Here is a 12,768-nt window from a genome sequence, read left to right as displayed (position 1 = left end):
GGGGGATGCTTGCAGAATGCACACCCAGAATGGCTCCAAAGGGAGGGGGGCGCCTGCACGCCCCAGGGAGGCTCCCTGAAAACTCAGTGCTTAGCCCCCCTCTGGCTACGCCACCAAGGAGCACTCTGCCACCCTCCCGCCCTGCCTGGCGCATGCGCAGTCCCCTCGCTCTCCCAGCCTGGCCCCCGCCCCCTCCCCCTTCCCGGCCTGTCAGAATGAGGCGGCCCAGCAGGGCCGGCAGCCAGCGGAGGCTCCTGCGCCTGGCGTAGCGGACCCGGCCGCGGCACGGCCATGGCCCAGCCCGGGGCTGGCGCTGCTCCGGAGTCGCCCGACGGTGAGGAGGGGGCCTGCCCCCCGCCCTGCCTTCGCCGGGGGGGTGGGAAGGCGAAGGCGGCAGCAGCCGTGGGGGGAGGAAGAGCCCCTGGGAGGGGCGCTTTGCAAAGGTTGTGCTGGGGAGCCCCTGGGCGGCTTCTGCCCCCTCCCCCGGAAGCCCCCCAGGTGGGCTCTGCCCCCTCCCATCCGCCCCTCCCCCGAGCCCCCTGTGAGCCCCCCTGGGCGGACTCTGCCCCTCCCCTCCAGTTCCCCTCCACCGGAGCCCTCTGTGAGCCCTCCCCTCCAGCCTCGTCTCCCCCTCCCCAGGAGCCCCCCTGGGCGGGCTCTGCCTCTGTCCTCCAGTGCCCCTCTCACCCCCTCCCCAGGAGCTTCTTGTGAGCCTCCTGGGTGCGCTCTGCCCCTCGCCCCGTTCCCAGGAGCCTCCTGAGAGCCCCCCCCCGCAGCTTCAGCCAACCTCTCCTCCGCCCCCCTCCCCTGTGAGCCCCCTCTGGGCAGCTTCTGCCCCCTCCTCCCCAGTCCCCTCCTCCCTCTTGCCGGAGCTTCCTGTGAGCCTCCCCCCATGGGCTCTTCCCCTGAGTCCCCCTTCCCCTCCTGCTCCCTCTACAGGAGCCCCCTGTGAGCCTCACCCAGGTGGGCTCTGCCTCCTCTCCCCTTTTGCCCCCTGTAAGCCACCCCAAGCAGGCTCTGCCCCCTCTCATCCAGCCCCCCTCCCCCTACAACCTCTGACCCTTCCTTAGGCATGCCTGGATACCCAGCCTGATTCTGGCTGGAAGGGGGCCTCTCTCAGCTGCCCCTGCCCCTGCCCCCCTGAAGGGCTCTTCCTCGAACCTCCTTTGGTGCCTTCCCACCCACACTGGCAGCTTTTGCCCACTCACCTCCATTGTCCCTCTCCCAGCAATTGCCTGTGGCCTCTTCCCCTACCATGTGGCTTTTCCTCTTTGCTGGCATATGGTCCACTGCCCTCCCATGTTATTTCTTGCTTCTGGTTCCACTATAGCTGCCCCCCCCATTGGAGTCTTCCCCCAGCAATTACTTCTGGCCCTCTCTCTGACCTCATGGCTTTTTCCCTTTGCAGGAATACCCCACATTTCTCCCCCCCATCCTTGTTTCGGACGCAACTACAGCAATCTTCCCCCCTTCCCCCAATTAGGTTCTTCCCCTTTTTTTCCATCAGCACATTGCTTTTCTAGGCTGCTTCAGAATATTTCCTCCATAGCCCCCCATCTGAATGGCCTTGCTAATAATGCGTAACCCTGTACTGTGTAGGCCCCAAGTTCATCCAGCTCAGTGTTGGCTGTGCTGACTGGCTGACAGCAACTCTCCAGAGATGAAGGCTTCAATCCCATAAGCACATTTTCCTGGCTGTAAGCCCTATGGGACAGAGTGGGACTCACTTCTGAGTAGGCATGCAGAGGATTGTGGTGTTAGGAAGGGGGCTTTCCCCACCCTACCTGGAGATGCTGCCAGGGATTGAGATTGGGTCTCCTACATCAAAGCAGGGTCTTCACTGCTGAGTGATACCACCATCTTGTCCAGTGTCTCACCTCATACTACACAGTTTATTCATTTGTTTTCTTCAACCCATCTCAGTAGTACTTTTTCCCCCACCCATGGCTTCCTTTCGCACCCTTAGTCTTTCAATCTCCCCTCACCACAGTAGATTCTCCTTTCCACCCCCAAGGGTTCCTCCTCTCAGTATTATTCTCCATTCATTATGTCCCACCCCACCTGACATGTTCTTCCACATTTGAGCCCTTTCCCAGTACCCATTTCTTCCTTGATGATGACTTTCTCCAACACTTTAGTCTCTTAACTGCCTAGGGCCTACCTCTTCCTATCGCTTTTTCTTTTTGTCCTTTCCACCACAGTCCAACACTCTTCTAAGAATTCCTCTGCTGCAGGATTTTTGCTCTTCTGTCCCATGATCCCTCTTCCAGTGGCCTCTCATTAAATGAGCCTAATAAAATTATAGTGAACCAGCCCTAAAGTCACCACTACAAAAGCATTTGACCTTCTTTTGCAGTCTATATCTCTTGTCCATTGAGCCCCATGGAAAAATGAGGCTTATTTTCCATAGAACAGCTGCTTTCACCATCAAATGTTTCCTTTCTAACATATGGATCTCTTCCCTTTTCCTTCAGCCTCCTACTGCAGCCCGTGCACAGATCTCTTCAGCCCCTTGTTTTCTCTTTTTGAAGTTAATAATCTATATTAGAGTTGTAATGGACAAAATCTTCTGGGAGGCAGTACAGATAGGTGTTTTCCATAGACTCTGTATGGAACAGAGTGTAGGGTTGGGTAACAGAGTGGGATTTTGGAGGAGGTGTGTGCATGCATGTAAATTTGATAGGTTAGCTGTGCACCCATTTTGTGAAGTGAAAGGATGGTTACATGAGCTGGGTGTGAAGTTACATAGGAATGAGCTTCTCACTGGGATTTACCTGGGTGAAGGGGTGTTTGAGTAGGGACACAAAAATCAAATTGTATTTGTTATAGCCATAGATCATAACATACAAGTCAGTGCTATTTTTATTTATTATTTTATTTACAATTCTATGCCCTATTTTAACACCCCTCTTTGTTTTTTGAAGCAGCTTGCAACAATTAACCCATCGCTACAAATAAATAGAATAAAACAAAAGTTTTGAAACCAGTAAATCAGATCAGTCATGCAGTACAATCATAGCCATCCCTGATACCCATCCAAACCCATCCAAACCTTGAGAGCAATCCAGAACAGGAAGGTCTAACAAGATTTTTCAGAGCTTGGAGTCGGTTAACTAGGCAGGTTTCTCAAAGGAGGGAGTTTAAAAGATGTAGAGTCACAACTGAAAGCCAATTTATTTACATGGCATGGGTTTGTGAACAGGGAAATCTTGCAAGTTGAATGTTAGGGGCATCTACCATCTTGCTATTCTTAGGAAATATATTGCTGCCAATGTTTGATGAATATACAGTATGTGGTTTATTCTTCCCTTCATCCTTGTGAGTATAGGTATACATATCTGGAGTTAGCCTGAGTCTGGAACACCTGTATGAGTTCTCTGGACCTTGTTGAACTTGTGCTGCCTTCTAATTTGGATGAATAAGTAAATATTGAATTGTTCACAAGATCAGGACTTAAATGTCACCATATTGTGATGTAGTGGTTGTAGGACCTCACCTTAAGCATCTGGAATGCCACTCATTTGTTCATTAATTAAGGAGATTCTTTTCCCCAGGTAGTATGTTTTATCTGATACCTGCAGACTTGTATAACCACTCAAAGCTTGTTTAGTATCTACCAATAGAAGCAAAGAATAGCATTCAGAAAAGTAGCAAAAAAACTAGTTGAGGAGTTTTGCATTGGAGTGTTATCAACTGCAGAAATTTTTTACTGGGCTTGAAGGAAATCATGTGTAGTGGTACGTGTAGTTTTAGGAGGAACCTGTAGTTATTTCATTATTTATTTAAAAACATTTGTATCCCACTTTTCCCCTTGCATCTAAGATACCCAAGGGGCTAGCAACATAAATAAAACAGTACAATCAATACTGTTATACAAAACAGCAGCACAAACATAGAATAAGAAAAAAAAACTGAGCAATAAAAATTATCCTGCTTCTTGCCTTATTTGAGTTTGAAGGAAAAATTTATCTGTGTAGGCAATAAATGAGCCTGGGAACTAGAGAAAGGAAGAATTTCTTCATATAGTGCATGATACATAATGGAATTAGCTGCCGCAAGATGGGGTGATGGCCCCTAGCTTTGCTGACTTTAAAAGAGGATTTGACAAACACATGGAGAAGAAATCTCAGAAGTGCCATTAGTCATGATGACTGCATGGAACCTCCATGGTCAAAGGCAGTATGCAAGTGAATACCATTTGGTGGAAAGCAGCAAGCAGAAGCAGACTTTTGGGTTCGTGCCTGGTTTACAACCTTTCCAGAAATCTCTAGGTCTCTATTTTAGAGAACTGGGGTTGGTTTGATCCAGTAGGGTTACTGTTGTGTTCCTAACATCTTGAAATGTTTATGTTGATTATGGTTAACTTATTTGTTGGGAAGCCAGTGAATAAATAGCTTAATGAAATAGGGCAGTATTTCTCAACCAGTGGTATGTGTGCCACCAGTGGTACTGGAGGTAGTGTCTGATAGTACATGTGGGACCCATGGACACCCGCAGCCCAGCAGCAAGACAAAGAGTGTGACACAACAAGTAGCGATAGGAAGTTCCAAAGCATACTTTTCTGCACTTGAAAAACCCTTCCTGTCCACCCTGAGCCTCTTATTGGTGTTTGTCGTGTTGCACCTGCCCTCCCAACCCAGAAGTAACTTGCAATGAAACAATCATCAGTTACTTCTGATGGTGCTTTGGATAGGTGAACTATGTGTAGTGGTACAGCAGAGCACAAATGTTGAGAAACACTGAAATAGGGCACTGAACGTTTTGGAAAATATTGTTCTGTACGTAAATGTAACCATATCTTCAGAGAGGTATTTTAAGCAGCTCGTAAAACGAAAACCAGACCTGAACCAACAACTGCAGCAAACCTTTATTCATTGCACTGGCACTGAATTGATGTGTACAGTTTCCCCTCCGCATGGGAGGCATTCAAGATAGCTTGCAACTTATAGATTTATAACCTGCCTTTTGATCAGAATTATCTCTAGCCGGGCTTACAGTACCAGTAGAGAACACCTGGGAGCCCTCTGGCCCATGCCTCCTCTCTCTTTTCCAGTCCACAGGCAGCTGGCAAGTTCTTTTCAGGCAAGGAGTGGGAGGACAGCCCCCTATAATGGCTCCATTGTATGGCCCAGATGTAATGGCAAACTGGTAGCTGGTAATATGTGAGCCAGTCTTAGACTTGTGCACAACCATCTCCCCTTGTGTCTGCCTGTGTGATTATTTTTGTGGCAAGCCATACTTTGTCATAACTTCTGAACTAGGCAGCTAAGATTTGTGTGTGCCTTTCAAACCTGAGCTCTTTTCAGGGTAATTAGCAGCTACAGTATCTGACTTTTGACTTTAGGCAGTTAATTATCTGATCTTTCCATCACTCTTTGGAGACCAACCAAAAATCAGGTGGCAATCCACCAGTGTGTCCCGACTCATAGTTAGGGAACCACTGCTGTAGTATATAAGACTCTAGAGAGTAATTGCCAGCCAGAGTAGATGGGTACTGGATTACACAGGCCAGTGGTCTGGCTCGGTATTAAGAAACTTTATATGAATTCAGTCAGGAGGGTAATTTTTGTATATTCTCATAGTTAGGAGTATACTGCTGGAAAAAGTCTTTTCCAACACAAGCTGCTCAGTGTTGGTTTTGCAACCTCATACCTTACAAGTTTACCAAAATTTCTAGCTTGCTAGCCCACATATTTCAGTTTGGTCATTTTTCTTACAAATGACTAAGGTGGTAAAGGGGAGAAGACCAGTGTGTCCAAAGTTTCCTTGCCTGGTAGCTCAAAAGTTATTCTTCCTTGCCACAAGTGGGTGGCTATTTGCAATTCTAATGTACTATTTAAACAGGCACAGTGGTTGCTGAGGCCATCTTGCAGTGTAGTTGTCCATGTTACTGAGACCCAGACTTGCAAAGAAGGTTTGAGAGAATGATTGCATATATGCTCTGATCATATACCCTCTCTCTCCCCTTTGGTTGTTGGGATTGCTGCTATTGCAGTTGATGTAAGAGGAGTGTGCCCATGTGTATGATGTCTGGTATGCTGTGATTGTAAGCAACACATCATTTCTTATGCCATGTAATCTTGTCTGTATGTCTTGCATCAAAAGTGACTCCAGGATTGAATATCTAGATAATGTCTTTGTGTGGGATCTGCAGGCTTGCTACTCTCAAATGGGGGGAAGACTCTGGCAAGTCTCTTGCTCTAGAGCAGCCAAGTCAAAATAAACTGTGCCAGTGTAAAAGGCAGGGAGCAAGTAGAGCGGTCCCCCTACTTTACAATGGTAATCCATTCCAGCAACACCATGGTATTGTGAAAATATGATAATGTGAACCCAATAATGCATTAGTTTTTTTGGTAATTGATCTCAAAAGTTGATGTTTCTGCCACAGAACTAAGCAATTTTCCTCTTTGAAAGGTTTAAAAGGTGACTGCTGCACTCTTTTACGGGCCATGGTTATCTGTTTACATAATGTAATTATAAAATACAGTAAGATTGTATCCTTCCTTCATTACATACTGCCACAATGTGTTAAAAGTACTGCTGCCCACTCAGCCACTACATAGAAGGCTTTCCTATGCATCAGAGTTTTCATTGGCTATATCAGGGGTCTCCAAACCCTGGCCCGGGGGCCAGATGCGGCCCGCTGCGAGCCTCTATTCGGCCCATAGCCAGTCTCTGATCCCCTGAGCACCTCTGGCCCAGTTGACCAAACACAACCAGAGTTGTGGGGTGAGGGAATGGGGGTCCATTTAAGTGTGTGCTTTATCTCTTGGGTTGTGTTCATGCTTGGAGAAGTCCTGGACAACTGAACCCATTCATTTATTCATTCATCTAAGTTCCATCTCTAATGTATTTATTTAAATCTTATATTTAACTTTTTTTCCAGCCCTCGACCCTGTGCCAGATATTTGATGCGGCCCTTCGGCTGAAAAGTTTAGAGACTCCTGGGCTATATCCTTCCCTCCAGACACACAGCCGCAATGTTAGAAATACTCTTATTGGCCGAGATGCTACCAAATACTTGTATTTGCATTGCTGATTGGCCCATGAGGTCCTATTGGTGGCAGCCATGAGCCCATTATAAAGTGAAGAACGTATTGTATAGTGAAGTTTGTTTCCCATTTTTAAGTGATTTGATTGTAAAGCATACCCATTGTAAAGTGGAGGTCCACTGTGCTGGTGGCTGGGGCAGTGGGGAGCTGCTTCAGCTGGAAGCAATATACCAGCCCTCTTGCCAGGGTGATAATGGTGCATGCCTGTCTGTCCTGTGAGAGGTGGGAGTTGTGAAAGTTAACAGAGAAAGGGAATGAGGGAGTGAGCAAGCAAGCAAGTGCAGTAAAGATTTAATGAGTGGTGACAGCCAGCCAAGGAAGATGGGGAAGTCCTCCTGTGACTCCTTGGAGTGCACAAAATGAAGCAGGGAAAAGGATCATGGGGGCTGCTGCCCCCTCCTTTCTAGTGTGAGGCTTCAGCTTGCGGATCAGGGATCAGCCTTGCCTTGCTTTGCCTTGTTTGGGATCTAGGAAATAATGTGTTCAGCTGGAAATACTTGGTACCATCTCCCTTTTCCATGGGGAATTGCTTCCCCTGCTAGCCTGGCATACCTGATCTGGTATTGGAGTAGTATTGGTATTACCTGGCATACCTGATCTGGTATTGGAGTAGACTTGATCAGGAGTAGTATTGGAATATATTACTTTCAGATAAAATTGGGCAATGCATATTCTCCCTGTTATTGAATTTTTATTTGTTTTATTTGTTCTGGTAGAAAACTATAACTTCTTGTATTTTGGCATATGCTTTTGTTTCTTTTCCTTTTGCCTAATGCTGACTATTGGGACCAGTGGCAATGCTGGCGGTGTGGGGTGGTGGTGCAGGCCACAATGGGTGACGCGCACGGGAGGGGGGGGTGTGATACCACTACTGGCCAAAAATTTTTAAATCTTGGTATTTTTGAAAAATGCTATTATGTTACATATCATTTGATGCGTAATTTCATGCAGAATGCCATGAAACAAACCACATTGAAATATCTCTTTTCTATCAACAGTTATAGACAAAAACCCAGCAGGGACTGGGCAGTGGTGCATCACCACACCACTGCCTGGGGCATTGTCCTGCTCGCTGCGTGGGGGGGACCCATCATGGGGATGAAGCACTGGCCTCCTATACTGGGAGATGCAAACCCTAGAAATGCCACTGGTTGGGACTGAGTTGGACTACAGGAAAACCAATCAAATGTTTCTGTAACACTTGATCGGGTTTCAAGTAAGGAAATAATGGACAAGAATCGTATCCTGATGGTGGGTTGCATAATTTTCATCTAAACATATTGTCTTGAATTTAAGGAAGTGCGATAAAGAGGTCTGTCCTGCTTCAGCCTTGTTGAATTTTTAACTAGGCATGTGCTCCTCCCTTATAGTGCCGTGTAGTATGAAAAAATTGAATGAACAGTGTGGATGACACTGTGAATATGATATTGCCCAGAAGAGGGTTCATCTCTGCAGATGACAGAGCTTTCAGGTTGGAACAGCAGCTTTTGATGTGGCATGCAAGGGAATGGATGAGTCAGTGTGGTAGGTTTAGATGTTGGAAGCACAGGTTGTCCTCTACTATAAAGCTAACTGGGTGACCTTTGCAAGTCCCAATGCCAGCCCTTACCCACCTTACAAGGTTGTTGTAAGGATAAAATGCTGACCTTGGAGGTAGTGCATGCTACAAATTTTACAATAATTGTGTAAAGAGCTCAGTGGATATATTTACTGTACTTTTAGACTTGGAAAGTCAAAATCTTGACATATGCAAGTTTATGGTAGAAATCCTGTAGAATCCTTTGCTGAGCTGGGTTGCTTCTCTTTTGTTGGTGACTTCTTGACTGTGGAGTGGGGGGGGGGTTGTATCTTTTAGTCCTTGAAAAGAAATGACAATTGCAGTTTCTCCACAATGAGAGGCACTATCTTTATTTAACTTTGCCATTTAGAGCATGTTCTATATGTTTTAAGCAGTTTTAGTTTTCTCAGTTCTCTGCTTCTGTCAGCCTACAATGTATGTTGAGCTTGCAGTGGGTAGGCCCTGTTTAGCCCATGGATTGGCAAATAAGCTCATTAGTGTGTAACTTGAAAGTGGCTTCTGTTTGACCGTCTTCTTTCAAACAAAGGGAGTTGCTCAAGAACACTAGTGCTGAAGAATGGATGAGAGGTGGAGCTGCTCATTTAAATCCCTTGGTTCCAGTAACCCATGGAAACCTTTTATCTCTAGGCAGCTACATTGTTTTTCCCAAGGCCACCAGGTTTTCTAGGAGGACTTCAAAAATATTGTCTCAAGAAGTTAATGAAGTCAAATCTGATATGATCAGAGCCCCAATAGAAAGAGACAGCCACAGGTTCTCAGTGAACGATCTGAACTGCTTGTTCAGAGCCAAATCCATTCTGTCCCAAGCTGAGGTTGGGACAGATCGTTCAACTTAAGTTTATCTGTATTATGTGATTTTTTTACTTCTAGGATTTACAGTTTTTTGTTAACAAGGAGCCAATGGGACATGGAAAAAAGAATGGGCAGAGACTGGGAACAGGTCAGTGATAGAGACCAGGGTTGGAAATGTCAGCAGGGAACAAGCATTTTTGTGTTAAATAATGAAAATTTCATTTGGCCAGCAAATCTGTGGCTGCTAAGTACAGAGCTATCCCCCTCCAATACAGCTTTCCTTACAGGTAAAGACTAAAGCATTTGGGGCTTCTTAGTTGAATAATAAAGCTTATGTGTTGACTTGTGAATGTTACAGGAAATGTTTTGAGATCTTTTCAGTTGAACATCTCTAATGTGAAAATCACTTGTAAAGACCCCCTGGGTTTGACTTGTGAATGGATCTAGCAGAACTAAGATCAGTTGCTTTATTTGAAGAAAAGAATCAGAGTGATCCTTTTGATCTGATTGAACTTGTTGATTTATTGCTCAATGGTTGTTCTATTTCAGACTGTTGCAGCATCATCGAGTAACAGGTTTGCTAAAAAAAAAAATCCCTTTCCTGGTTATTTAGCTCCTTTTCATATAGATTTATGGTAATCTTGTTAATAGTTATTTGGAAACTATCCCATTTAAAAGATGCCAGTATCCTGAACTTGCATTTTTCTTCTTTGGAACTTGTAAATAAACCTTGCAAGGCAGCTTTTGCCTATCTGTAATTACTTCGTGTAATGACCTGGAACAGCACAGTACAGTTTGTACGGGCGCATATGAACCAAAGCATTGTTGCTCTAGTTAAAAAAGAAAAGACACTCTACATTTATGCTGCGAGAGTTGTCCTGAAGGCAATTTGTGACTCTCTTACTACTTCCTATAGGTTTTGCCTGTATGAACCCTTCGACCTCACCCTACCGTCTCCCTAGCATCTATAGAGGCACAAAGACAATTGCTCTCTTGGAATAGGAAAAAAAAATACACTAGCATTTTCACACATTTGCAACTTGCTGTATTGTAGCATACGATGATTTATAACCATTAGCCATTGTACAGAATCCTGCCTGTGATACAGTCTTGTGTTCTCCAAATCAATCCTTGAAAATTCATGGTAGCTTGCACCCGTGCTATGCAGCTTGTGGCAATATAGGTAGTACACAGCATCCGCAGACTTTTCCTGAAGCTCTTGTCTGGTTCCTTTGGAAATCCCCCTTGAGTGGGTTGTGTAGCACTTTGTAGTCTAGTTTCTGAAGGTCTGTATGATTAGGGGCGTTTGTTTGGGTATCAAGAAAGATAGGTTTACATTGTAGTAATTTTGCAGTAACTTCCTACTTTCTTTTTTCAAATGTTGAGCCTTGACATCTTCCCATTAATCTTCTGGCCCTGGATTGCCAACTTGATGGGAAGGAAACTGGATATTTCTTTCTGATGCCTTGTGGAATCAGCAGGGAAAAGAGTCTTTCCTTACATAAAAGCACCAGCAGGGCTCTGTGCGTGGTCAAAGGTTTTGGGGTGATGTGGTCAGAGAAGTGGTGGTACTATCCCTTCCTTTGTGCAACCTTCATGAACTAATGTTGTCCAGATTATCTTCACTTAATACTCTTACCGTATTTTTCGCTCCATAAGACGCACTTTTCCCCCCCAAAAAAGTGGGGGGGAAAGTGTGTGCGTCTTATGGAGCAAATACTGCCAAAAAAAAAAAACTCCGCCCCAGCCCTGGCCCCACCCCCTGCCCGCTCTGCTCTGCTTCCTAGTCAGAGGCTACTCAGAAGTAAGTCTCAGAGTCACTGGGGCTCACTCCCAGGAAAGCGTGGGTGGGGTGGCAGTCTGCCCAATCCTGCTTGTCTACAGAAGTAAGTCTCAGAGTCACTGGGGCTCACTCCCAGGAAAGCGTGGGTGGGGTGGCAGTCTGCCCAATCCTGCTTGTCTACTCAGAAGTAAGTCTCAGAGTCACTGGGGCTCACTCAGTGATAATGGTTCTTAATGCCACTGTTGACTGCTGTTCACTTTACATGGTTCAAATGTTATTCTGTTATAGTTTATTAAATATTTTATTACACTATTTGGTTCAGAATATTTTTTTTTCCTGTTTTCCTCGTCTAAAAACTAGGTGCGTCTTATGGTCAGGTGCGTCTTATGGAGCGAAAAATACGGTAATTGCTGAAGTGCTTTTGCTGTGCAAAACTGCTCTATAATACATTTAGACAAGTCTGCAGTCTCGGTTCCTTGAAAAATGGGGGGCAATCGCTGTGTGGGTTGCTTGATGACATGGCATGATGCATGTGCTGTGACTATGTTCTTTTTTAAAAGATTATTGCTGGAGGAATGACATATTCTCAAGCATCTATAAACTAGTGGTCTTCATTCCTAAAGGGGTCGGTGGTGCAAAGGTGGTTGGTTTGCTGAGCATCATAGTTCCTGTAGCTCTCTCCCTGTCCCCCCTATAGCCCTCAGTTGGGGATTGAGGTGGCTAGGAGGATGTAAGAGATGAAAAAAGCAGCAAGGAAAAAAAGCCTTTAAATTGGACGGGATATAAATCTTAGCGCATTTAATAAGAAAGCAAGGACGAGGACTTGCATCTTTCGTTTGGTGATTCAAATGGGAGCTGTAGTTCCATTGATGGTTAGAAAATGACCCAGTTTCCTTGGTGAAAACTGTAGGGACCATACAATAGTTATATGTGCAAGACCCTTCAGTGCTTGTTTACCTCATTGATATAGGACTTTGGGATCGAGAGTGTATTGCTCCCCTGTAAGATAACTCTCTTGGAGAATGGCTGTTATGATAGTAGTACAGCTCACTTTTCTTCCTTCGGTAGGGGTACAGAAGCTTACTAATTATCGTGAGATGACAACTTCTGACAAGTGCATACCTTAAATTAGCTTTCATCCGGTCACCGAGCTCAAGGTTTTTGTGCCCCCTCATCAGTTCTCTCTTCCTTTTCCCATCTCCTGACCTCTTAAACGAAATTTCTGAGGAAAAACACTCAGTTATGAGTGTATAGAAAAGAATGAGTATTTTTCTATACTACTGATGCACAAGCAGCTTCCCCACACATGCTTAACTATATAAGGTGGATACACTTGTCCATAATATGATTACTTATCCTGCAGCAGTTCCATGTGCATTGCATTGAAGTGCATGGATTGTGGGCTGCAGTGAAAGTCTTTCCAAATCTTTGCTTTCCCCTCATAAATGTGCCTGCATATTAATCTCTGTGATTAGCCATCTTGCGTGTCCCATTTTGTGGGAGGAAAAGAGGGATATAAATAATAACCTGAGGGGCATGTTGATGCCCAGCTTAGATGGTGT

At 45.3% G+C, this 12,768-nt stretch overlaps 1 protein-coding gene across 1 annotated transcript in view; it reads left to right on the top strand.

Moving 5' to 3' along the window:
* Positions 1 to 210: 210 nt before the first annotated feature.
* The window catches only part of RABEP1 (rabaptin, RAB GTPase binding effector protein 1), a 59,956-nt gene continuing 47,398 nt past the window's right edge, over positions 211 to 12,768 (top strand). The window contains exon 1 of the mRNA XM_066636676.1: positions 211 to 334. Coding sequence (XP_066492773.1) covers positions 292 to 334 — 43 coding nt within the window. The 5' untranslated portion in view covers positions 211 to 291. The remainder of the gene's footprint in view (positions 335 to 12,768) is intronic.

This window comes from Tiliqua scincoides, chromosome 8, assembly GCF_035046505.1.
Source record: "Tiliqua scincoides isolate rTilSci1 chromosome 8, rTilSci1.hap2, whole genome shotgun sequence".
Lineage (NCBI taxonomy): Eukaryota > Metazoa > Chordata > Lepidosauria > Squamata > Scincidae > Tiliqua > Tiliqua scincoides.
Note: the sequence above shows the minus strand (reverse complement) of the source record. Positions and strands in the feature narration are given on the sequence as shown.